The sequence below is a fragment of the Anabrus simplex genome, chromosome 1 (genome assembly GCF_040414725.1).
Source record: "Anabrus simplex isolate iqAnaSimp1 chromosome 1, ASM4041472v1, whole genome shotgun sequence".
NCBI lineage: Eukaryota > Metazoa > Arthropoda > Insecta > Orthoptera > Tettigoniidae > Anabrus > Anabrus simplex.
The window spans coordinates 1,631,478,072-1,631,506,038 of record NC_090265.1 but is presented as its reverse complement, the minus strand read 5'-3'; the positions used below and the strand labels follow the sequence as shown (position 1 = coordinate 1,631,506,038).

General features: G+C 36.9%; 1 protein-coding gene across 2 annotated transcripts in view; it reads left to right on the top strand.

Annotated features, from left to right (window-relative positions):
• The window catches only part of LOC136858614 (G kinase-anchoring protein 1), a 157,790-nt gene that overhangs the window by 53,434 nt on the left and 76,389 nt on the right, over window positions 1-27,967 (top strand). For both annotated transcript variants that reach the window (XM_067138311.2, XM_067138310.2), the window contains exon 4: window positions 4,399-4,564. In XM_067138311.2, coding sequence (XP_066994412.1) covers window positions 4,399-4,564 — 166 coding nt within the window. The remainder of the gene's footprint in view (window positions 1-4,398; window positions 4,565-27,967) is intronic.

Sequence of the window (27,967 nt, the reverse complement as noted above, 5' to 3'; positions counted from 1 at the left end):
AAATTAGGAAAAGAAAGTGGCCAAAATGTAACTAGTGACTTTTAAAAAAAAATTGGTGACAAACTTAACATAATACTTGAAATGGCCAGATATAGCATCATAGCAGCTAAATTGGTAACCCTGCTCTTGGGATCCTAATTGGAGCCTCCCTTCTCATACATCCATACCATGATAATCTGCTTAATTCTAAGGTTTCTAACAGATTTTTAGCCAGTCCAAGGTGTTGCCAGATATTTTCATTCCTTATTTTGTCTCCTTTTCTTTTAGAGACAATGAAGGAACTTCATTTCAGTGGCCTGTAGGTGAATTTTAACAGATCTAGTCAACGTTGCTGCTTCCAGTCCATTGGTCAGAATTAGTGTAAGATATGTTTTGTAGAGTGGAGGTTTGGAAGCTTGGGGAAATGAGTCATCCCAAACTAGTTGACAAACAAAGTGATAGAATTTTAATGCAGCTTGTATTCTATTGTGTATTTTTTGGTTTATGGTATTGTCAGAAGAAATGAAGCTCCTCAAGTATTGAATTTGAAATTATTAATAATATCATACATCTTCATTTTGCACACACTCCTGGACAGCTTCAGGATTTCAACTAATCACAAAATCAGCGGTTTTAGTTTGGCTAATGATCATTCACTTGCTTTCAAATTCTTCTTGCCAAAGATAAAGTTTAGCTTGAACTTCTGCTTCTGCTACCCTATACAGTACCGTGATATCAGCAGCAAATACAATGGCATTTGTTGTCTGATACTTAATTTTCACTGCTCTCTTTTTTTTTACCTCATCCATTACAGTAATGGAAAGAAGTGGTGATAGACAACTTCCTTGTTGGACTTAGCTCTTGATTTCAAAACAACTTGACCTGCCATTTTGAATTTGCACACAGCTCTTTGTCTCTCAGTGTACAGTACTTGTTTTACTCAAGATATCTCGTCTGGCAGTTCTTTATGTCTCAGACATTCTCATATATGCTTATGTTGTTTGTGTTCATATGCCTTCTCAGTATCCAAGAATACAATTATAAACAACCTATTCTTATCCAAGTATTTTTCAAAGAGCTTTCTCGCCGGGCTCAGTGGTCTCAGACAGTTAAGACGTTGGCTTACTGAGCTCAAGTTGGCACGTTCGATCCTGGCTCAGTCCGGTGGTATTTGAAGGTACTCAGATATGTCAGCCCCATGTTGGTAGTTACTGGCACTTAGGTAAAAGAACATCCACGGGACAAAATTACAGCATCTCGGCATCTCCCAAAACCATAAAAGTAACTGGGGGATCGAAAACCAATAAAATTAATGTAATTAATTAAATAATTAATTAAGAGCATCCTTGTCGAAACAATAGGGTCTAGGGTTGATCATTTTGATCTAAATCCATGTTGTTCTTTCTCAAGTTTAGGTTCAACAAATTTTCTGATTTCTCTCTCTCGTATGGATTCATAAATTTATAACCCAGGACATAGAAAGGTTACACCTCTGTAGTTGTTACACTTCTTTCGGTCACTTGTCTTAAATAGTGGAATGATCACTTCTCTGTACAACCATTGTATTCCAGGTTCTCCAAGTGCTTTGATCATGTCCTCAGTGAGCTCACATAATCCAGCAGCTTTTTTTTTTTTTTTTTTTTTTTTACATATTGCTTTCCCCATTTCCGGCCAGGACAGATTTTCTACATTATTGTTTATAGGGTTTAAAGGGTCATCATTTATATTACAGTTCAGTAAGGGGTTGAAATATCTTCTGAACTTCTGTAATATTTCATTTTCATTTTTAGTTAGTTCTCCATTTGGAAGCTCTGCTGTGTTGATAGTACTATAATTTATTTTGTTTTTAACAATGCTATACACAAGCTTCTTGTGTTTGTTTTGCCTATTCTGTTTGCATGATCTTCTTTGCATTTCTGTTTCTCATCGTAAACTATTCATTTGACCTGTAATCTTTCTTTGCTGTAAAATGATTGCTGTAAAATGATAGATTATCCTGTTTTATTTCGATTTCCTCACAGTGTGGTATGGTATGGTTCTTGTACCATTTCTAACTTTGACAGTAGCTTTTACATCCTCATTCCACCATGCTGTTTCTTTGGATCTCCTTATGGCTCTGCTGTCCACATTCTTTCTTGGCTGTCTTAAGCAGTGCTCTCCTCAGGTTATTCCATTCATCATTTGCAGATCTCAGATCTACTGGTAACATCTTCCGAATATTCTCTTGAAACATTCCCTTGGTTCAGAAAGTCTCCAAGCTTTTATTTTTGGTGTTCTTTTGTTGTGGACTTTAGGTTGTTTTTTGTGATATTTGCAACCAACAGCCTGTGGTCCCCATCCAAACTTTCACTAGGGATTACTTGGACATTGCATATAACCTTCCAAACTTCTTGTTCGGCGAGTATGAAATCAGTCACAGTTCCATATTTTTCATCCCAACTATATCTTGTGTTGTGTTTCTTGAACCAGGTAATACTTACAGCCATATTGTTTTTCATGCATAGTTCTAGGAGGTGAATGCCCTCTGTCATCCTATTCTCCTCTTAATGAGGAGCCAGGGGGGATTCATAGCCTAGTACGTCTGATCCAAACTGTACATCAAAATTTCCCATTACTATCAAATTTTCACTATCCATATGTTCTTCAAAGTTGATCAGAAAGGCTTCTCTTCATATGAACATTCTGATCATAGAGCATAGACGTGGATTATGTGATATTTGCAGTCATTCCAATTTACTGATAAATTCAATCTGGCTACAAACATCTGTATCTTTATGAAGTATAAAGCCCACCACATTTCTTGACTCCAAATTAAGGGCATGAAAATGGAAAATGCCCTAGGCCTCTAACCTAATACCGTCGAGGTCAGAAAAGAACAAAAGATGACCAAGAGGGTTCGGAGAGGATTGATGAAAATGAGTATCCTGGTACACGTAACTTAAGTGGTAACAATGCCAGACTCAGCTAGGGGTACCTAGGTCGTCAACTCACACTGCCAAGTTAAGACCATCTAGGAGCCCTGTTAGTCACCTTTCACCACAGACAGGGAATACCATGGATGTTGTTCTACTGACCCCCGTCCACGGTGGGAGTTTCCATGTTGACGCGTGGAACAGTGTATTATGAGACAATGGTATGAAAGGCTTGAATATGACCCATACCTGATTTTCAGAAGCAGGAGTTTTTCAGAAATAGTGCGGATAGTATTGATAACTAATCCTTAGAGATTTTGTCACATGGAGTATTTTTTAAAGTTTCTTTGCTCAACTTGAAACTCTACCATTTACATATGATGCTTGATATGGAATGTTTTATTCTCAAGTGTGTTGCCTGACACTTGCCTCACATTTTTATCTCAAATTATAGGCTGAGAAATTAAATTTATCATGAAATAAAAATGAAAGCAGAAGAATTTAATCATTTTAAATATATGAGTGGTCCATGATGTAGATTGCTATAATCGTGTAGGCCTGCAGTTTTGTGAAAAATGTGATAACATTCTTGATATAGTGGAGAAGAACTTCAATGAGGAATTAAAGAATGGATCATTATACCTAGAATATAACAACATGACTGTCATAGACTGCATATTTTTAATGTTATATGTTTGCCACAGTCATCATTTGAGGGTTAAGAATGTAAGAATGAATGAATTAATATATAAGAAAACTTTCAGGGCTTATAAATACAATAAATCTAATAGATAACAAGATAGAGAATTGTAAACATTTAACTACAATGGTGTTAGTATCATTTGATTACTTGAAAGATAACTGAGTGTATGTTGAAAACTTGTATTGATATCCTGTTGTCGAGTGTTACTGATGATGATGATGATGATGATTATTGTTATTTAAAGGGTCTTAACTTCTTGGTCATCAGCCCTTATCTGTTGGTCTTGATTTCTACTTCACTCCATCACCTACATTGCCCATTTGTCATCCTTCCCGTGAGCAATATGGCTGACATCCTTCCATTTCCCAGTATTTCCCAATTGCGATGATTTGTTAATAATAATAATTTCAGAGTACCTGTTGTCTCCAGGATATCATTAAACTTTGTAACTGATTTAATGTCATCTGTGCCCCCATTGTCGGCAGCCCTGAGAATTGTTTTCCATGGTTTCTCATTTTCACACCAGGCAAATGCTGGGGCTGTACCTTAATTAAGGCCACAGCCGTTTCCACCCATTCCTAGGCCTTTCCTGCCCCATAGTTGCCATAAGACCTATTTGTGTTGGTGCGACGTAAAGCAAATAGCAAGAAAATAATGTCATCTGTCCTTTTCCTTGTTTCCCTATAAAACTGAGCATTGACCTTCCCAACCTTTTAGGGCTGTATTAATTTTTCCTTATAGTGAGGTAACATGACTGAAATTTATCTTCTTTCAAGTCACGTGTATATTTTTTTACTTTTACAGCCGTTCATCCAAGAAGTAATTACAGTAGCTCAGTTACAAGATTCTTTAGAGAAGAGAAATAAAGAAAATACAGAACTTAAGGAAGAAATTGTTAAACTTAAAGAAGAATTACATAATGTTAAAACAAGGAACAAGAAGTTGTGTCAGATATTAGCTCAGGGAGAAAGTAAGTATATTAGATATTGTCACATTTTAACTTCAATACTATTGTATGCAAGGCCATATAAGATGCATCCCTTGACCCTTTTAGGTTTGACTCTCTGAGCTAATTGTATGCACACAAGGGAACTGCTGCATCTCTCATGCCAAAACTTACCTTGAAATTCCAGTAGCAGAAGTGTTGTACTGTAAGAAGACCTATCCAAACAAATTACCTGTTACTTTAAACTGCAACACCCAGAAATTGAAGCTGGAGTCGTGCATCGGCAACTCTATGCGGTATTTCACAGGCAGTACAAATTCAGGAGGTTGATTTGTGGTATATCTGCTTGCAAATCAGGGGTATTTTATCATATTCCAGAACCTTGGAGATGAAAACTGATGGAAGATTGTAATGTCAGGATCCTGTTTTTACGGAAAACCTCTTCATGAATTTGATGATATCATTTGATAGGCACCGATGAAAGGGCTTTCTGCTCATGGAGAAAAACTTACCCAGTGGTTAGATTTTTTCCGTAGTCATCATCATCATCATCATCATCATCGCTTTGCCCTTCCACCAAGCTTGGTAGGATGTTTGAAAATGAGAGTCTTCCAAAGTTTCCTATTCAAAACATTTCGTTGTCCAAGACAGATTCCCAATTCCATCCCCTTCTCAACGTCTTCCCTCAGTCTTCCAGCTGGTCTTCTATCTGTTATTCTCTTTTCCAAATATGCACATGGTAACCTTGTGCTATTCATTTGTTTAACATGCCCAAACCATTTAAGTCTAGATGACCTAAGTCTTTCCTCCATTGATTCATTTAGACCTAGGTTAGATCGAATCTCATCATTTTTCATATGATCAAGTTGTGTCTTTTGAAGGACAGTTCTAAGAAATTTCATTTCACAGGCTTGAATCCTACTACAATCCTTTGACATTAGTGTGCAGGTTTCCAGAGAATATGTAAGGATGGGAATGAAATATGACTTGTACAAGATAATTTTTTTCTTTCCGTAGTACCATGAGGAATCTGGAACAACTCTAATCTTGCCTGGTGGAATATTTTCAGTAAAGTATTCTGACTGTAAGTAGTCCATGAATCAAAAAGTAGGACACAATTGTCTTCATAAAAAGAGAAGAAAGCTTCTGTAAACCATTATTTCAACTCTTTTTCCCATTTTTCCTGACATTGTGGCAGTAACAGTAATATTCAGAAACTATTGGACCAAACATTTCAGTAGTTTCCTGAAACCCAATAATAGTCTGGCTCCATGGCTAAATGGTTCGATTCCTGGCAGGGTCAGGAATTTTAACCATCATTGGTTAATTTCGCTGGCACAGGGGCTGGGTGTATGTGTCGTCTTCATCATCATTTCATCGTCATTACGACACGCAGGTCGCCTACGGCTGTAAAATCAAAAGACCTGTACCTGGTGAGCAGAAATTGTCCTTGGGCACTCCCGACACTAAAAGCCATACACCATTTCATTTCATTACCCGATAATAGTTTGGGAAAATAGATCCATCCCTGATAACTGTTGTCATTTTTCACCAACATAAGACTAGCCTGTTTTGATCACATTTCATGCTCAAATCCACTGTGGTCTGTGTTGTAAACATAGGAGAGAGTGCAATGGACAAACTGCTCCCTGCACAATTCAAGAAATTAATCTGCAGCCTTATCCTTTACTGCTCATCATTAGCAGGGAACGGGATACGAATATCATAATTTTCCTGCTCTTGATTTTACTTTTTTTTACCTTTTCTTGAATCAACTGATCCAAGAATGTAAGGAACAGAAATCTGTATTTTTCAGTATTGAGTTCTCGTGACATTGCTAGGACCTCCTGTTGTAAGTCAGTCACTCAGTCACTACTGATCTGCATTTAGGGCTGTCGCCCAGGTGGCAGATTACCTATCTGTTGTTTTCCTATCCTTTTCTTAAATGATTGCAATAAATTTGGAAATTTATTGAACATATCCCTTAGTAAGTTATTCTAATCTCTAACTCCCTTCCTACAAATGAATATTTGCCCCAATTTGTCCTCTTGAATTCCAACTTTATCTTCTTATTGTGATCTTTCCTACTTTTAAAGACACAACTCAAGCTTATTCATCTACTAATATACAATAGAAGGAAATTTGATTGATCCACCTTTTTTCAATACATAATATGTTGTTAATATGATCACAACATTTTTATTCAGTACCGGTTTTGGTGTCTATGGACACCATCATCAGGTGAAACAGGTCGTATGAACAAAGATATACAAGTATGTAGTATAATAGACCCTTAGTAAATGACATTAATAGGATGAAGTAAAATACAATGCTTAAAAGAATATAAACAAGTTACGTGCTTGCTGGTCAAAGTATAAAATGAAAGTGAAGATATTAATGAATGTTTGAAGATATGATCACTTTGAAATAGTTAAAAAGTCTCAAGCGTAGCACTGCTAAACACTAGGTTAAAATAAAACCTGGACATCCAAAAAGTGACGTAGTATGCAGTCCTTCCACAGAGTATTGAATATAAAGTAGCACAAGTAAGTTTGATGGTGGCTTGTAACACCAACTCATAAAAAGAAGCCGTCAAACAAAAAAAACAAGAAAAGCCTTTGTTACATTTAACTAAGTCAACACTGGAAAACATGGCTTCATTCTTAACAAAAGGTGGATCAGTCAAATTTCCTTCTATTGTATGTTATCTCCTTTCAATACGGACCAGATATGAAGTTTTTAATGTTGAATCATCTACTAATGTCATTCCATGCCATCTCTCCACTAACAGCTCTGAACATGCCATACCATACGGACCAGGTATGAGATTTGTGACATGTAACCTACCACTTAGTCGAGCACATCGTCTCCTTTCACCCAAGTTTTCCCTGCCCAAACTTTGCAACATTTTTGTAACGCTACTCTTTTGTCGGAAATCACCCAGAACAAATCGAGCTGCATTTCTTTGGATTTTTTCCAGTTCTTGAATCAATTAATCCTGGTGAGGTTCCCATACACTGGAACCATACTCTAGTTGGAGTCTTACCAGAGACTTATATGCCCTCTCCTTTCCATCCTTACTACAACCCCTAAATGCCCTCATAACCATGTATAGGGATCTGTACCCTTTATTTACACTCCCATTTACATGATTACCCCAATGAAGATCTTTCCTTATATTAACACCTAGGTACTTGCAATGATCCCCATCAATGCAGTAATTAAAACTGAGAGGACTATTCCTATTTGTGGAACTCACAACCTAACTTTTAACCCTGTTTACCATCATACCATTGCCTACTCTCCATCTCACAACATTATCGAGGTCATTTACAGTTGCTCACAATCTTGTAACTTATTTATTACTTTATACAGAATAACATTATCCACAAAAGCCCTCCCTATCTCTGATTCCACTTCTTTACTCATATCATTAATTATATAAAAACATAAAGGTCCAATAATACTGCCTTGAGTAATTTCCTTCTTAATTATTACAGGGTCTGATAAAGCTTTGCGTACTCTAATTCTTGGAGATCTGTTTCTAGAAATATATTCAGTCACTCTTTTGTCTAGTCTAATTGCACTCAGTTTTGCCAGTATTCTCCCATCATCTGCCTTATCAAATGCCTTATATATGTCAATCGCGGTACAGTCCATTTGACCTCTTGCATCCAAAATATCTGCTATATCTTGCTGGAATTGTACAAGTTGTGCTTCAGTGGATTAAACTTTTCTAAACCTAAGCTGCCTTCTATCGAACCAGTTATTAATTTCACAAACATGTCTAATATAATCAGAAAATGTGCTTTTCCAATTCTTATGTGCAATGCATGTCAAACTGACTAGCCTGTAATTTTCAGCTTTATGTCTGTCACCCTTTCCTTTATACACAGGGGCTATTATAGCAACTCGTTATTCATTTGGTATAGCTCCTTCATGCAAACAATAATCAGTTAAGGACTTCAGATATGGTACTACATCCCAACCCATTATCTGTAATATATCCCCTGAAATCTTATCAGTTTCAGCCGTTTTTCTAGTTTTCAACTTTTGCATCTTATTGTAAATGTCATTGTTGTCATAGGTAAATTTGAATAATTCTTTAGTATTAGTCACCTCCTCTGTGAGGACATCATCCTTGTAACCAACAATCTTTACACACTGCTGACTGAATACTTCTGCCTTTTGAAGATCCTCGTATACACACTCCCTTTGTTCATTAATGATTCCTGGAATGTTCTTGGAACCTGTTTCTGCCATAAAGTACCTATACATACCCTTCCATTTTTCACTAAAATTTGTTTGACTGCCAGTTATGCTTGCCATCATGTTATCCTTAGCTGACTTCTTTGCTAGATTCAATTTCCAGGTAAGTTCCTTCAATTTCTCCTTACTTCCATGGCCATTTCTAACTCTTATTTTTTTTTTCCAGATTGTACCTCCTTTTTAGTCTCTACTTCTCTGTTATAATACAGTGGATCTTTACCATTCCTTACCGCCTTTAAAGGTACAAACTGAGCCGAACTAGGGAAAAATTTTCTTGCACCGTTCTTATGGGTGACTACCGGTATTTATCTAGAGCCGTGCTACAGTGCCTATCTCACCTTTCGGTCCTCCTCAGCAATCAAGAAAATTCAATGTTCAAACAATATCTCAGGGAATAAGTTACATCAGCATTTTTTTTTACCGTGAATCCGACTGGGATTACCCTCTCTACCTTTCATTATATACGAACATCGATTGGAATATTTGGTCATGAAGACTCGGTTTCAAACTCAATTAATTACCATCATCAGGTAAGATATTACCTTAAATTATAATCTTATAATCTATAAATAATATAAAATCACTTAAATTCTAAATTATTAATATTTATTCAAAATTATATCATATTTTCAGATGAGCTAAATGTTTTCTAAATATTTTGTATGTACATTGGTATTTCATCCAAACAAAAAAAAATCTTGAAATCGTCCTTGAAGTCCATGATCATTAATCAAAAAACTACCTCATTATTGCCTATGGTCTCATCCTACCAAATAACTCTTCTCCTAAAATTTTTCATGGATTAAGATTGTTTGATGAATTCATCCTGACTTATTATGAATTACAATCTATCTTCATATTCTCATTCTCTTATTAAAAAATTATAATTGTATAGTTCTTTATATTGACATTTAGAAATTAATTATATTAATGAATTAGCTTGAAATTGTGTAAATGACACAACAAGAGTAAAATAAAAGTGAAGCTCTTTTATGAATAAAGTCAAATTCTCGTGAAATATAAGATTCTACTGTTAAGCTCCAGCAGAATGTCGAGTTCTGACATACATCCAGTTTCGGTTATTGATATTTTACAAAGTTTCAAACTTAAGAAATCCGAGAATATTTTCTTTCTGGTTTTTTTTTTTTTTTTTTTTTATTTTTATTTTTTTTTTTTTTATTTTATTTTTAAATAACTTTTGGTAAGTAAGCTTAATTATCTGTCTGGGCTCTTCAACTAACTTTATCTTTCAGAAAACATACGCAGAATAAGAAATGTTTCATGACTGTAGCTCGTAATAGCTACCTACGTTAATATGTATATAAACACACACATATATATATATATCATTCATGACTAGATGTGATCGAAATATTCCTATGAAACCTGTAAAATCTTCAAGATAGACTCAACACCTTTGCATTCAGGTTATAATATGTCGCACTGCTTAATAAATTCAATTATATGTTTGCAATAAGTCAAGGAATACCTTAGATGACAGTTCCTAAGCCATTAATAGTGATTAGCTAACATTACGATGACACTAATTTCATACCTGCCGACACTAATCTAGTGTTTCAGCTTAAATCAACTTAAATATCAAATAGGATGTGGAAATTTTCTTTGAGGTTGCCATAATAGCCTGAGTTGTAGGTTAATTGAGATTAATTTCCGATGACCATACTTCATTAACATCCTGTAAACCCATCTTCAATTTGCCAATACGTCACATATAGATTATTCGAGGTTACGTCGCTTTAAGCATTAAATAAAACCTTAATTCTACACTACGTTACATACACTCTCATTAATTACTTATACGTGAGATTCTTTCCTCAAACGACCTTCCATTTATTATCATTCCCCAAACAAATATTCAAGGATATCTATTATTTATTATTCGCACTCCTTATCTCATATTTCCATCATATCCTTACATCACCGCATACGTAAACTTCATTTGATCTATTCAATGTAACGCTCGATTTGAATAATTCCATATCCCAATGAAATTACAATATTATGGATCGACAACATCTATTTCTGACAATATGCACTTGATTTGTCAAAATATATATATAAATATAACCCATATTTACTCACGTTTGGCAATAAGTTGCTATTAATGATGATCTTGGTAACCTACGATTCGATATGCATTACCGGTATTTACTTACTCCAAGTACATTTGAACGGCTTGATTATGGCATAACTCTTTGCAAATCGACTGACAAGACGTTATTATTGTGCTTTATTGGCGAATGCGACATTTCCTACATATGGAAGTTCTTATCTGCTTTTGAAGATTACCAAACACCTTCATCTGAACAGCACTATCAATACGTTCGCGATGAAACTATCTTTATAAGTCATCTCTCAAAGATACATCGATCCATTCCTTACATCAACACAACCAACAAATTACTACATGATACTACCCAAATATCTACTTTTGAAAAATACAGCTTTTAAACTTATCTTATTCTGCCTGTGTTTTGGGCTGGAACTGCTGTAATTTCGTCCTCTTATGTGGCGATCATCTCTGGTTTATATCTGCGGCATCTCCGAGTCTTGATCGCTGGACTTGTGTTGTCGGGCAAGGCCGGTTCGTTTTCCGTCTGTCGCCAATCCCATCTCCATTTAGCAGGCCATCACAGCGTTTTCACGTACATGCATGTAAAACATAGACAAATATAACATTAATTCCACGGTCTCCATAGTTATAAAGCCTTCTTATATTCTTTAGGATCTTATGAGGAGAATATGATGACGTAAATTCAACTATTGCAGTTTTAACGACACGAATGGTGGCTTAAATACTGTCAGGTTAATGTTTAAATGCTTCAAGGTATTATTTTCATAGAAATCTACTTCAATAAACTTTCATCGATCCTCAGTTCAACCCTGCTTTCCGTTCAGTCGTCTTCTTCATTTCATGCAGTGTGATTTGCCTCTGACCCTATATCTTTACGAGAAATATAACATTTGGACTTCGTATTTTTGTTAATTCTTCCGATAATTTTAGTATCTTCTCTCTAAAATCTGCTATTTCTTTATACAGTAGCTTCTTGAAATCTTCTGTGTATATTCTTCCTTTTTACGATCTTCGAGTGTTCCTACTGTTGGTTTATAGTGAACTTTTCTTATATCACGGTTACCTGGATTCCGTTTGCCTGTATATTTTCCCTTATGTTAGCGGCCACATGGATTCCATCAGTCTGTATTTCATTACTTCAAACTTTCTGCCGCACGATTTACGGAACTTTACCGCTATTCTCGGCAAATGACGATTTCAATTCCCTGTTATTTTTTTATAAAAATTTTATATTTAGGGCAATGAAATGGTACATTTTCTCCCCTGCTATGGGTAAATAAATGTACTGCTTGCAGTATATTTATTTTCATTCCAATTTTCCATACAAATGGAACTTTTCATTGACCTATTTGTATTATTCTATCATTTTCTTAATTTTTAACATCATATTTTAGGCTCTATTCCTGATCTTGTTCATGGTACAACATGTTGACGGCATTATGTTTGTTTCTATATGTACCTGCATTCAATTTGTTGATTTAGCTCATCTTTCATACAATTTGTTTCATTCCCTAATCTATAATTGGCGTGTTTTTTTTGTTCCGGGTATCCAACTCATATGCCTGGGCTTCCGGGTTTAGCTTTTGTTCATCTCTTTTTTTTCTTTTATACTCTTGTAATTCCAAGTTCTCGGCTCCTTCTAAGTCTCCGTTTATGTTCTGATCCTTGATTGTGTCTTCCCATTTCTTCTTCTCTTGGGTCTCTCTCCTCAGATCCTGAATGTATTGCCTATTTCTGTTTTCTCTTCCGTCATAATTGTTAATCTGTCTTCCTCGACACATAGGTCTCCTTCTATAATTGCCTCTATCTCCACTAATCCTGTATTGGTTATATGGTCGATGATATGGCACAAATCTTCCGTTTCCATCTTGCCTTCCGACCTCGTGACACTCGTGCCTGCACCTGCATCGGTTCTCTTCCCTCATCCTTTCCTCATCTTCTTTCCGTTCTCTTCTTCTAGGATCCCTATCATTTTCTCTCCTTTCGGTAAACGATTTCCTCTTGTCGTTTTCCCGAGTCAGTACATTTATTACTTCTTCATTGTTCGGGCTTCTATTTATTCTATTCGTTGTATGACTAGATGTCATATCGAGTTGTCTGAGTATACTCTCCATTTCTATTGCCGACTCTACATTTGCAGCCGCAAGTAGCCTTTGGATCTCTGAAGGGAATTGTTTTTGTATAGTTTTTATCGCCTCCAGTTCACTAGGCGCTGAGTCCAGATCTTGAAATCTATGGAACTGGTATGAAAAATACTCGCTGTATCGAGTTTGTGCTGTTGATGAGTATCTCTTTGAATACAACTCTAATCTGAGATTCTGTTGAATCTCAGGATTCCAAAATCGTTTTAGAAAGGCTAATTTGAACTCTTCATAATCGTGAAAAGTATATTTGAAAGCCTAATACCAAAGGTTTGGGTTGGCGTCTAGGTGTTTCTCGACTACCCTGAGCCTTTTCTCATCTGGTATCCTGTTTTCTCGGAAATACTCCTCAATTTCCCGCAGAAATCTCTTTGGTGACATGGCTGCAGTATTGTTGAAATGTCTAGGTCGGTCATCGTAAGTTTTAATAATATTTATGATAGCTGGATGTCCATTGCCGTTAGTTCCTATTATAATGTCTTTATTGCTCTGGTCTGTTTCTCCAGACACAGTCGGTGTTCCCTCTCTCTCATTAATCTGCACTTCCACCATCCTCTGTTCATTCGGTTGCTTGGATATTACCGATTTTGTTATCTGGATTTCATTTTTAATATTTTGGATCTCCTTCCTCATCTGATCCAATCCTTGCTCTGTCCTAATCATTCTTTCTTCGGTTTCATTCTTATTCTTTTCTATTTCTTCTTGTATGATACCTATTTTGTCTCCAATCTGGTCACGCGCTGTTATAAAGTTCACTTCCATTGTTTTGTTCGTCGTTTGTACAATTTCGTTTATTGTTTCTATCTTTCCTTCGTACTGATTCCATTTTTCTTGTGAATCTATTTTAATTGACTCCATATTGTCAGTTAGTCTCTTGATCTCATCCTCTTTCAAGCTTTGAATATACTTCTTACTTTCTGTTAATTCGCCTCTGATTCTATTTACTTCTTCATAGATCTCCTTATTCTTATTTTCCATTGTTTCAATCATTTCGGTTCGAAGATTCGTTAATCCAGTTTTTATTTCGAAAACTTCTCTTCCGATTTTACCAATTTCTGTTTTCATCATCTCCTTCTGCCTCTCTTCCATTTTTCTTATCTCTTCCATCTGGTTTCGCTGCAGCTCTTCCTGTTTCTGTTGGTACTCTTCTTGAAATTTTCCAAATAATTCTTCCAACTGCCTCTTCTGTTTCTCCTCTTGCTTCTTAATCATTTCCTGCTGTCTCTCCTCTTGTTTTCTGATCATTTCTTCTTGTTTTTCTTCTTGTTTTTGTTCTTGTTTTCTGCTCATCTCTTTCAATATTTCTATTATTCCTTTCTGCTCTTCTTTTGCCTGTTCTAAGTCCTCGGTTATCTTCTCTATCTCCTCATCCTTTTCCTGTAATCTCTCTTGCTGCTCCTTCTGATACTCCTCGAATTGTGAGCGAAGTTGATTTGTATTGGACATTTTAATATTTCAACTATAAAGTTTCGCTAAAGTTCCAATTTCTCAATATATGTATAGATTATAATTACAATGCTTATATCAATACTTCAATCCAATTTGGGATTGACGACCAGACATTCACCAATAAACCGACTATCCTATTGTCCCAGCCCTTCATAAAAAATATTCTCAGTATTTCTTAAATTATTGTCTAATTAACTATATCTATCTTAATATTAAATCATACCATAATCTAAAATAATACTATTAATTATCTTAGCCTATCAATTATTCAAATTATTATTGCAACTTTAATTGATATTTTTTATTATCTATTTCTTCTTTTGTTTCTATATGCATCTGCAGGACTTCTCTCTTGACTGTTGATTTGCCCTCCTTTTCTCACTCTTCTATACCGTAGTATTACATAATTTTTGTTCTTCTACTCTCCTTTTCCTCTCTTGACCTCAATCATGAGTGTCAAATTTTAGCTATCTTCGCATTCATCTCAGTTTCATTTCAAAATTATGTATCAAATTTTCTTATTCATTCTTTCTCTTGGTCATGTTATCCTCTTCCTACGGCTTGCCTCACTGTTGGGCATCCTCCAATCTCTCAGTCCTGCTGTACTGTTAGGCATCGACTTTTTGTTGTCGTTACGCCCAACATTTATTTTTGTATCCACGTCGGGTATCCTCAGTCTTGCTCCAACGATGGGCGCCAATTTTTCTTGAGCCGAACTAGGGAAAAATTTTCTTGCACCGTTCTTATGGGTGACTACCGGTATTTATCTAGAGCCGTGCTACAGTGCCTATCTCACCTTTTGGTCCTCCTCAGCAATCAAGAAAATTCAATGTTCAAACAATATCTCAGGGAATAAGTTACATCAGCATTTTTTTTTTTACCGTGAATCCGAATGGGATTACCCTCTCTACCTTTCATTATATACGAACATCGATTGGAATATTTGGTCATGAAGACTCGGTTTCAAACTCAATTAATTACCATCATCAGGTAAGATATTACCTTAAATTAATCTTATAATCTATAAATAATATAAAATCACTTAAATTCTAAATTATTAATATTTATTCAAAATTATATCATATTTTTAGATGAGCTAAATGTTTTCTAAATATTTTGTATGTACATTGGTATTTCATCCAAACAAAAAAAAATCTTGAAATCGTCCTTGAAGTCCATGATCATTAGTCAAAAAACTACCTCATTATTGCCTATGGTCTCATCCTACCAAATAACTCTTCTCCTAAAATTTTTCATGGATTAAGATTGTTTGATGAATTCATCTTGACTTATTATGAATTACAATCTATCTTCATATTCTCATTCTCTTATTAAAAAATTATAATTGTATAGTTCTTTATATTGACATTTAGAAATTAATTATATTAATGAATTAGCTTGAAATTGTGTAAATGACACAACAAGAGTAAAATAAAAGTGAAACTCTTTTATGAATAAAGTCAAATTCTCGTGAAATATAAGATTCTACTGTTAAGCTCCAGCAGAATGTCGAGTTCTGACATACATCCAGTTTCGGTTATTGATATTTTACAAAGTTTCAAACTTAAGAAATCCGAGAATATTTTCTTTCTGGTTTTTTTTTTTTTTTTTTTTAATAACTTTTGGTAAGTAAGCTTAATTATCTGTCTGGGCTCTTCAACTAACTTTATCTTTCAGAAAACATACGCAGAATAAGAAATGTTTCATGACTGTAGCTCGTAATAGCTACCTACGTTAATATGTATATAAACACACACATATATATATATCATTCATGACTAGATGTGATCGAAATATTCCTATGAAACCTGTAAAATCTTCAAGATAGACTCAACACCTTTGCATTCAGGTTATAATATGTCGCACCGCTTAATAAATTCAATTATATGTTTGCAATAAGTCAAGGAATACCTTAGATGACAGTTCCTAAGCCATTAATAGTGATTAGCTAACATTACGATGACACTAATTTCATACCTGCCGACACTAATCTAGTGTTTCAGCTTAAATCAACTTAAATATCAAATAGGATGTGGAAATTTTCTTTGAGGTTGCCATAATAGCCTGAGTTGTAGGTTAATTGAGATTAATTTCCGATGACCATACTTCATTAACATCCTGTAAACCCATCTTCAATTTGCCAATACGTCACATATAGATTATTCGAGGTTACGTCGCTTTAAGCATTAAATAAAACCTTAATTCTACACTACGTTACATACACTCTCATTAATTACTTATACGTGAGATTCTTTCCTCAAACGACCTTCCATTTATTATCATTCCCCAAACAAATATTCAAGGATATCTATTATTTATTATTCGCACTCCTTATCTCATATTTCCATCATATCCTTACATCACCGCATACGTAAACTTCATTTGATCTATTCAATGTAACGCTCGATTTGAATAATTCCATATCCCAATGAAATTACAATATTATGGATCGACAACATCTATTTCTGACAATATGCACTTGATTTGTCAAAATATATATATAAATATAACCCATATTTACTCACGTTTGGCAATAAGTTGCTATTAATGATGATCTTGGTAACCTACGATTCGATATGCATTACCGGTATTTACTTACTCCAAGTACATTTGAACGGCTTGATTATGGCATAACTCTTTGCAAATCGACTGACAAGACGTTATTATTGTGCTTTATTGGCGAATGCGACATTTCCTACATATGGAAGTTCTTATCTGCTTTTGAAGATTACCAAACACCTTCATCTGAACAGCACTATCAATACGTTCGCGATGAAACTATCTTTATAAGTCATCTCTCAAAGATACATCGATCCATTCCTTACATCAACACAACCAACAAATTACTACATGATACTACCCAAATATCTACTTTTGAAAAATACAGCTTTTAAACTTATCTTATTCTGCCTGTGTTTTGGGCTGGGACTGCTGTAATTTCGTCCTCTTATGTGGCGATCATTTCTGGTTTATATCTGCGGCATCTCCGAGTCTTGATCGCTGGACTTGTGTTGTCGGGCAAGGCCGGTTCGTTTTCCGTCTGTCGCCAATCCCATCTCCATTTAGCAGGCCATCACAGCGTTTTCACGTACATGCATGTAAAACATAGACAAACCCTTAAACAACCCACCCCCAAAATATTGGGGGTTGGCTTTAAAAATTCATAGTATCCAAACAGTATCATTTTAGTGCGTCAAACCGGACTGCAGCATTCTTGGGGGTACGGCCGTCCTCTTTCAACTGATTTTATTTCTCTGCTACGCCAACAGATGGAGTCTGAAGCTTGTAAACATGGACTTGCCACCTCGTGTTGGACACACCGAAGGTAAATATATATTTTATTCTTTTAAAATGCTGTTCCTGCAAATTTTCTACATTAGTTTCAATCAGAAAAGCATATGGAATAATATTTCAATAGTGTAATACGAGTATATTTGCTATCTTGTTCACCATGTCCACATTAATGTGCACCACCAAGATTTTGGGGGTTAGGTTTTAACTCAACTTTTAATTTATGTTTACACATTCTCTTACCTCCTGTAAAACCACATACCATGTGTTGTTTTTACATTTTCTTCATTTCTCGTATTATTTCCAGGTTTTCTCAATGATGATTTGATCTTCGAATTTTTAAATAATTCCGACATTGATGAACAATTTAGTGATGATGACGATGATGATCCAATGATAAGTACTTACGAACATCCTGTAGAAGTGGAACCCTTAGAAAGTGAAGCAGATGAACAAGAAGAAGAAACAAATTGTACTGCAATAGAGACACCCTCCCCAGGGCCAAGGACTGATACTACACCAAGGCGGCTTGGAAGAAAAAGTATTTCCAGGAAAAGCCACATCCGGTGAATATTGATTACACCAATATTCAGGTAAGATTATTTGCATTATCGACTGACTATTTTATAAAGATGTCCTCAGGTGAAGGCAAATACAATTACAATCACTTTTATTTTATGCTGAATTTTCTACCTTCATTTTCAGAATCCGCCTAGTGAAAGAACGCCTTTGCAGTACCATGAAGATTATTTTGATGACGACTTCTTCAATTTGGCTGCAGAGAAGACTAACATGTATTCCGTGGTAAAAACGGGGAAGTCCATCAATACAAACCCACAGGAATTAAAGAAATTTTTTGGTATTAATTTACTCATGGGTTGCATTCGCTATCCCAGGTTGTCCATGTACTGGCAGAAAGGTATTCAGCTGAATCTCATTTCAGAATGCATATCGCGAGACAGATTTTTATTACTGCGTAAACATCTACATGTAGTCGATACTGTAAATAAACCCAATGATGCTGACTCGAATGCACTTTGGAAAGTGCAACCTGTGATTCAAAAAGTGCGTGATGTGTGCTTACAACTTCCTCGGGGAAATGGTAGTTATTCAATTGATGAACAAATGATTCCTTTCTTAGGGAGGTGTAAACTTAAGCAGTATGTGAAAAATAAGCCACGCCCAGTTGGTCTAAAGAACTTTGTTTTGACTACTTCCAAAGGTCTAGTGCTAGATTTTGAGGTATATCAGGGTCAGTCAACTCCTCTAGTTAATAGGGAACTTGGTCTTGGTCCAGCAGTTATTATGAGGCTTGTTTCTTCTCTACCTCAAGGAAGTTTTGTATATTTTGACAGGTACTTTACAACTATTCCACTGCTACAGGTACTTTCAGAAAAGGGGATTGAGGGAACAGGAACGGTCATGAAAAACAGGATTCGAGATATAGAACTGTCACAGAAAAAGATGAATAGGGGTGAAAGCAATGAATATGTCAGAAGCAATGAGAAGATTGTTGTAACAGAGTGGATGGACAACCAAAAAGTGGTAATGGCTTCCACGTGTGCTGGGAAGCATCCAGAGCTGCATGTGAGAAGATGGTCCAAGGCTGAAAAAAGACATGTTGAAGTGGATTGTCCATCTGTTGTTTGTAAATACAACCAGTGTATGGGTGGGGTTGATATTTGCAACCAACAGATGGAGTGTTATCGAACATGGTTCAGAACCAGAAAATGGACTGTGAAAGTAATTCTTCACTTTCTAGATCTAGCAACGGTAAATAGCTGGATGCTATATCGGGAAGATGCTCTGGCTAATAAGAGAAGCAACAGAGAGATCAAAGATCTCCTGAAATTTAGAATGTCGATAGCTGAAGCGAGGTTGGCCACCCCTGCTAGGAAAAGAAGAACTGAGGATGATGGAAATAGAGGATTTGAAGAAGTTGAAAATGGTATGCCCGAACCACCTAAGAAGATTTACACACCTTCTCCGATACCTGGGGTTGACAAGCGATACGACGGATATGACCACTGGCCTGTTGTAGATGACATCCATTCATCGAGAATTTGTCGCCTAGAAAGTTGTTGTAAGCGCACAAAATTACGCTGTGAGAAATGCGATGTATATTTGTGCTTATCTAAGGATAAATGTTGTTTCAAGTTATTTCATGTCAAGCCTAGATCATAGATATTTCAAACATTATGCCTGTCAATTTTTGTATTATCGAGAGAGAGAGGGAGAGAGAGAGAGAGAGAGAATGTGTGTAAATGTATGTGTTTAGAAAAATATGTAAAAGAGAGACAAAGTAAATGAATGTTATCGTTAACATTAATTCCACGGTCTCCATAGTTATAAAGCCTTCTTATATTCTTTAGGATCTTATGAGGAGAATATGATGACGTAAATTCAACTATTGCAGTTTTAACGACACGAATGGTGGCTTAAATACTGTCAGGTTAATGTTTAAATGCTTCAAGATATTATTTTCATAGAAATCTACTTCAATAAACTTTCATCGATCCTCAGTTCAACCCTGCTTTCCGTTCAGTCGTCTTCTTCATTTCATGCAGTGTAATTTGCCTATGACCCTATATCATTACGAGAAATATAACATTTGGACTTCGTATTTTTGTTAATTCTTCCGATAATTTTAGTATCATCTCTCTAAAATCTGCTATTTCTTTATACAGTAGCTTCTTGAAATCTTCTGTGTATATTCTTCCTTTTTACGATCTTCGAGTGTTCCTACTGTTGGTTTATAGTGAACTTTTCTTATATCACGGTTACCTGGATTCCGTTTGCCTGTATATTTTCCCTTATGTTAGCGGCCACATGGATTCCATCAGTCTGTATTTCATTACTTCGAACTTTCTGCCGCACGATTTACGGAACTTTACCGCTATTCTCGGCAAATGACAATTTCATTTCCCTGTTATTTTTTTATAAAAATTTTATATTTAGGGCAATGAAATGGTACAAAACCTATTTTCACATTCCTCAACGATTGCTTTATACTCATTTATTTATTTATTTATTTATTTATTTATTTATTTATTTATTTATTTATTTATTCATTCATTCATTTATTCTGCTATGAAGGGTAAGAGAAGTAGAGGGAGACCAAGACGACGATGGTTAGACTCGGTTTCTAACTATTTAAAGATAAGAGGTATAGAACTAAATGAGGCCACAACACTAGTTGCAAATCGAGGATTGTGGCGATGTTTAGTAAATTCACAGAGGCTTGCAGACTGAACGCTGAAAGGCATATCAGTCTATAATGATAATGTATGTATGTTATTCATTCATTTATTTATTTATTAATTAATTAATTGATTAATTACATGATAAAGCCACATGGAGCAAATTTCACTTGCACTGTCAACAGACTAATTAACAAATGTAAACTTTCATGATAAAATATAACAAACATAACAAAAAATATCAAGATCAAGTACACAGCCTACTAATAATGACTGTCCGAATCGAAAACTGTGAGAATGTTCATGTTCATAGCCAAGTCTTCGTGGGTCAAAATGGTGGTATAATCTCTCCACAGTCAACTTATCCTTAGGAGGCTGTTTACACTCCTCCCAAATATACTTTTACTTGATGCTATATCAAGCTCTTGTCTCCCATGAATATTGTTAAAGAGAGTTGGGGGGCAGATTAGGAAAGATCGTTGAAGTATTGAGTGCTGAGTGTGGGGAATGTGGAGAAGGTCTTCGGTTCTGGTGGAGCGGGAAAGAACGTGGAGAGAGAAGAGCGAGGCAAGATGTTCCGAGTGGTAATGCCCTTTTAAGATCCCATGGAGGAAACTCAGGTCAGCTACCTGTCACTTGATGTGCAGCGGTGACACATTTATTGCCCTTAATACCTGCTGCATAGACATATTTCTGAGCTTGGGTGTTCTGTTCGTAACAATTGCAGCAAAGATGGATACTGCTCTGTCTAACTGGTTAATATTAGGGGGGGGGGGGGCAGGCTGTTGTCCAAATCAGAGAGCAGTAGTTCAAGAGAGGTTGAATGATCATGAGGAAGAAGTGACGAAGTGCAGTGAGATCAGAAATTTCTATGAAGTGGTAGAGAATACCTAGTCATTTCATAGCCTTGGTTGTGTATGTTTCTATGTGGTTCTTAAATTGTAATTTTGTATTGACTGAGCTCGATAGCTGCAGTCACTTAAGTGTGGCCAGTATCCAGTGTTCAAGAAATAGTAGGTTTGAACCCCACTGTCGGCAGCCCTGAAAATGGTTTTCCGTGGTTTTCCATTTTCACACCAGGCTGTACCTTAATTAAGGCCACGGCCGCTTCCTTCCTACTCCTAGCCCTTTCCTGTCCCATCGTCTCCGTAAGACCTATCTGTGTCAGTGCGACGTAAAACAACTAGCGAAAAAAAAAATTGTATTGAATATTACACCTAGGTCATGCTGTTGCATAACTACAGTGATGGGCTTGTCGAGTAGGTAATATGATGTCAGAGGATTTACGTAGTGTTATGGTCACGTGGCTGCATTTTTGTGGATCGGGGATAAGTTTCCAAGTACGGCACCAGTTTGACAGTATGTTAAGCGAGGACCGTAGCAGAGCTGCATCTGCTGGATTCCTGATCTCTATAAATATCTTGTAGTCATCAGCAAAAAGGAGGGTATTTTCTGTTTCGTTGAGTTTGGATGGCAGATCATCCATAAAGAAGGAAAACAGCAAGGGACCAAGACGACTGCCTTGTGAGACACCGGAGGTGACTGGTAACCATGAGGATGAAGTGCTGGATATTACCAGAAGGCATGTGATGCAAAGCTATGCAGCATGGCCAGGTTTGTTAGACAGGAGCCATCTGGTAGAAAACCATGCTGATTGATTGAGATATAGGGCAAGGTGAATGCGAGGAAACGCTGGTGTATAATTTTTTCTAAGATAAAGGATAGTGTGGTGAGAATAGAAATTGTTCAAGTTTAAAAACTTCATTTTAAATCCGTATTGAACTGAGAATATAATGGGAACAAAATAGTAGGGTCCACCTATTCAATACATAGCATTTTGTTCGCATTATATAAAGAATAGAAATTGGTCGGTAAGATGAAACATTAAATTTGTTGCCTGATTTGAGAAGTGGAACAATATTTGCCTGTTTCCAGGTAATAGGAAAATAGCCCGCGGCAAAATATTGGTTAAATAATTTAGAGAGAGGAGTGCAAAGGGTGCTGGCGGTATTTTTTAGGAAAAGAGGACCTATAGTGTCGGAACCGGTAGCTTTATTGGTACAAAGAGTTTGAAGAAGGTTATGAACTTCATTTGGTGTGATAGTTATGCTTGATAGGGTTCTGTTTGAGGGAGGAGGGAGCGGTTGCTTTTGTAAAAGAGGGGAGAAGTTGGAGAAGAAATACCTGTTGAACAGTTCATTGCGCTCGGCGCAGTCTGCTGTTGCATCATTGTCGTTTGCGCTGACAGGAATCCACTCCGTCCTTCTCCGTGTATTGATGAGACTCCAGTAGTGCTTGGGATTGCTGCGGATGTTTTCCGTGACAGTGTCTACGTGTGATTTGTAGTCTCTTCTGACCAAAACCCTCGCATGGCAGTGGATTTTAACAAGGGTATTGTGAGTGTGTGGGTTAGGGAAGTCTTTCCACAGGTGCCAAGTTCTCTTCTTACTAAATAGTATCAGTCTGGTCTCTTGTGACATCCAGTGTTGATATTTGCTGGTAGTAGCCTGTTGTTCAAGTACAAAGTCTTTAATTGCAGCTTGCAGCCAGTCGTACAGCAGGTCAAGAGCCGATTCGATATCAGCTATTTTGAAAAGGCTCCAGGGAATTCATTCCAGGACATGACACATTGCAGGCCAGTTGGCATGGCACCAGATGTAGGTAGGGCGGGAGGATGTCCTGCTGTGGGACCTTGAGGACGGGTGGGGTAGGAGGAATGTAACATTGAGAGACTGGTTGTCGCAGAGGAAAGGGTTTCTGCCTGGGGTTATTGTTTTAAGTTCTAATGAGGAGAGCATGAGGTCCAGGGTGTTGGGTCTACGGGTTTGGTACATATTAAACTGTTTCAGTCTATAAAACATGTGTCACAGTTATTAGCTGACAGTCCGGTAGTTGGAGAAGACCACTTTATAGACAAATTAAAGCCGCGCATTAAAATGACTTCACTGTGAGGGAGGATTGCAATGACTGAGTCGATGCATTGTTCAAGGTCACAGAATAGGTTGTTTGGTGGTCTGTAGTAACATCCTACAAGTACAGGACGTCGAGGAAAGAGTGCCTCCACCCACACTAACTCACAGTTCCGTTCGAGATCTGTCCTTCATTTACACGGTAACACACTGTTCACTGTTAACATCACTCCACCACCTAGAGCAGTGCGATCACAGCAAAATATGCTGTAATTAGCGCTGAGTGGTAGTTGACTGTCACTCGCCCACGAGAGCCATATTTCAGTAAGTCCGATCACATGAACTTACGTCTGGCAGGGATATTTCACAGTCGACAGCTTATTATTTAGGCTTTGCACGTTCTGATAGTAGATGTTTAGATCTGTTTTCATTTCACAAGTGGTGGGACCGGGGTTTAAATGGATATCTCCCGCCAGTAGTAGGAGGCAAAGCAAGCCCCTAATCGCTGAGCGATCAGGCCTTCGGCTCAGAGCAAGTAGGGAGGCGCCTATATGTCTGGAAAATTGTGCATCCAGTCAGAGAGAACGCCAGAATGTAGTGGTTTCTCTCTGCTAGTAGCCATGTAAAAGGAGAACTCGCTTTTTCACTTGCACACTGCATAATTCCAGAGTATGGTTACACTTTTATTTACCATTCTTGAAAAATTTCCTCATGCCTGTTTTATCAGCCATATGGTACTGCCTAATAGTCCTACTTTTATGATTTTCCTTTCTATCACATTTATTTTTAACATCACTCACACTTCAACTTGCTCTTCTTGGTTCCTGAGAGCAAGAGTATTGTACAGTTTTTTCATGCATTATTTTATACATTTTAGATGATCAAGCAGTGTAATAGAAACTTGTTTCTTTAAAAATAAAGTTGTTGCTCTGATGAACCATATGGAAATTTCTACAGGAAAATAACAAACATTGCTTCTTCCAACTTCATTCAGCAAGAAATCCACAGCTTTCCTTGGATTCATTACTGATATTCACATTAATACTTTTTACCAGACTCGCAACATTACTAGAACTAGAGGATTTGCAGGGTGACTGACTTGTATCACTAGATTCCAGTGATTCCAACACTGGCTTGGAACTTGAACTCACGATTTCACCTGCAGATGCAGAATTGCCATTGCATTTATGAACTGTATCATTGGACTCATTTTCATTATCTTTCTCATATACCCCAAGAACTGTCTCCTCCATTAGGTCAACTCCTGTATAATTATTTTCAGTCAGTTCCATCACATATTGGCACATTTCCTTCTCTTTCATGTTTATATTTTTGGTATAAGAAAAACCTTTTTCGTGGTAATAATATGAACTAAATCATACTGACCTGATATAATATGTCGTGCTCACAATCTGTGGAACACATTGCAACTGTGCAGTCTATTTCTAAGCCAACCTCCCAGACATCATCAATTCTCTGCTCCAGCAAGCTGAATGTGCGGGTATTTACAAACTTTCTCCACTTTGTCCTGTTCATCCACAACTGATGTTCTACTCTTTTTGCTATCAGTTTACATCAGTTTTGCAAGGTCCTTGAAAATGTGCTTTTCCCAATCATTAGGCCTCTCTCTGGGCCTCTTACCAACAGCATTATTTTCAGTGTAATACTCTTGGTGTCCTATTTTGAGCCATCCTTCTCGTATGTCCATTCCATCATAATTACTTAATTCTAAAGTTTTAACAAACTCTTGTCTAACATAAGTTGTTGCTGGATATTTTCGTACCTTGCCTTTTAGAAACAAGAAGGAACTTTATTTCAGAGGCCTATAGGTGACCGTTTGCAGGTCTAGTCAAAGTTGTTGCTTCTAGTCCATATGTTAGAATTGGTACAAGATATGTTTTGTACAGTGTGATCCTGGAAGCTTGGGGAAATGTCATACCAAAGTGGTTGTTGAATGGAATGGTAGAATTTTGATGCATTTTGTGTTGCCTATTTCTTGGTTTATGGTATTGTGTGAAGAAACAAAGCTCCCTTAGTATTGTAAGTTATTAATAATATCTACTTCTTCATTTTGTACTCACTCATGGACTGCTTCAAGATTTGGACTCATCTCCAAACCAAGTTTTAGTTCGGCTGATGAACAGTCCCATTCTGTCAAATTCTTCTTGCCAAAGTTCTAGTTTAGCTTGTACTTCCCCTTCTGTCTCATACTTTAGCATAACATCATCTGCAAATACAAGCTTTTTTTCCTTCTTTTTTTTCTTCTGCTTTTATAACCTCACCTGTTACAGTAATAAAGAGAAGTGGTGATAGACAACTTCCTTGTTGGACTTTACAATAGAAAAGCTTTTATTACTTCCTGCTTTCAATACATATATCCATCTTTGGATGGAATGATTTTTAGCAAGACATGTTTCAGCTCATCTTTGAACCACCTTCAGTGGAAATATATTTAAAAATTACATGAATTAATGTTGAATAAGTAACACTAAAAACATTGCGAAGTACTGTATTAAATCTGAGTAAAACATGATTAATTTATCTAAAACAAGCAGGGTTATTGTGAGGTTGGAAACCACCGAATGTTTTGTATATATTAATAGATATATGGAATGATCACACCTTTCCTCCAGTCACAAGGGATTTCATTTTCTTCCCCAACTCTTTTGGTGCGCAATTTTTAAACAGAACACTTACAGAAAAATATGATTTTTTTGTATTTTCCAAATGAACTGAAACTTTATTTCTTTAAAGGTTAGTGACATTCAACACCATTGCAGCATTTTTAACTCAACTTTGGCACACTAGCAGTGACATTTGACCTTGAAACACACATTACTGTGATACATCTCATAACATGGAACTGGACACATGCAGGCTGTCCTGGGCAATTCTTACAAACAAATATTGTCCATTTTCTGTTGCACAGTACCTTTCCTTTCTTTGAGCATTTTGCTGGTAATATGGAATGAACAACGCAATTAGGTTTGTGACTCTTGGTCCTGCTGCTCCCCAAAAAAGTGCCTCTCCGTCAGGCGCGCTTGAGGTATGTAATCAGAAGGTCTTCCTAGTTTCACCAGCGGACTGTGCTGATACTCCTGTAGAAGTCCCATTATGACAGAATTTCTGCAGTCAGGAGCACTAATGGTTCATGTTTGTGGGTTACTGTAGTCACGTCCTAGTTCATGAACCATGGGCAACGGCTGAGTGGCCTAGTAAGTGGTCCTGAGAGTGGGATACCAGTTGCTATGGAATGGGGGTGGGCATCTCGGACATATTCTGAGTCATGGTCCTCCTTGTGCTCAGGCGGCTAGGACTATACAATTCACCAGTGGTCCATAACCCGTTAGAGGAGAGATCCTCACTTGGACTATGTGTAAGTAGGGTAGCATCCTGCTTCATGAATTTACCGAGCTCAGAACATTTTAAGCAAGCCTTGGACCCATGGGAGTAATGGAGTCCCACTCCCATTTGACAGGCGAGGGACTCCTTGGAAGCAACTTGGCGAACGAAATGGAATTCGATGGGGAGCTATCATTATTAATGGGGCTTATGGAAGAAAGAATGTAGAACTGGCTGAGTCAGCAAAGAGGATGCATCTGGATGTGCTAGGAGTAAGTGATATTCGGGTAAGGGGAGATAACGAGGAAGAGATAGGAGATTATAAAGTGTACTTCACGGGTGTTAGAAAGGGAAGGGCAGAGTCTGGGGTAGGGCTCTTTATCAGGAATACCATTGCACGCAACATAGTTTCTGTTAGGCACGTAAATGAGCAAATGATGTGGGTAGATTTGTCAGTTGGAGGAATTAGGACTAGAATTGTGTCCGTGTATTCACCATGTGAGGGTATACAGACGAGGATGAAGTTGACAAGTTTTTTTTTTTGCTTTACGTCGCACCGACTCAGATAGGTCTTATGGCGACGATGGGGCAGGAAATGGCTAGGAGTGGGAAGGAAACGGCCGTGGCCTTAATTAAGGTACAGCCCCAGCATTTGCCTGGTGTGAAAATGGGAAACCACGGAAAACCATTTTCAGGGCTGCCGATAGTGGGGTTCGAACCTACTATCTCCC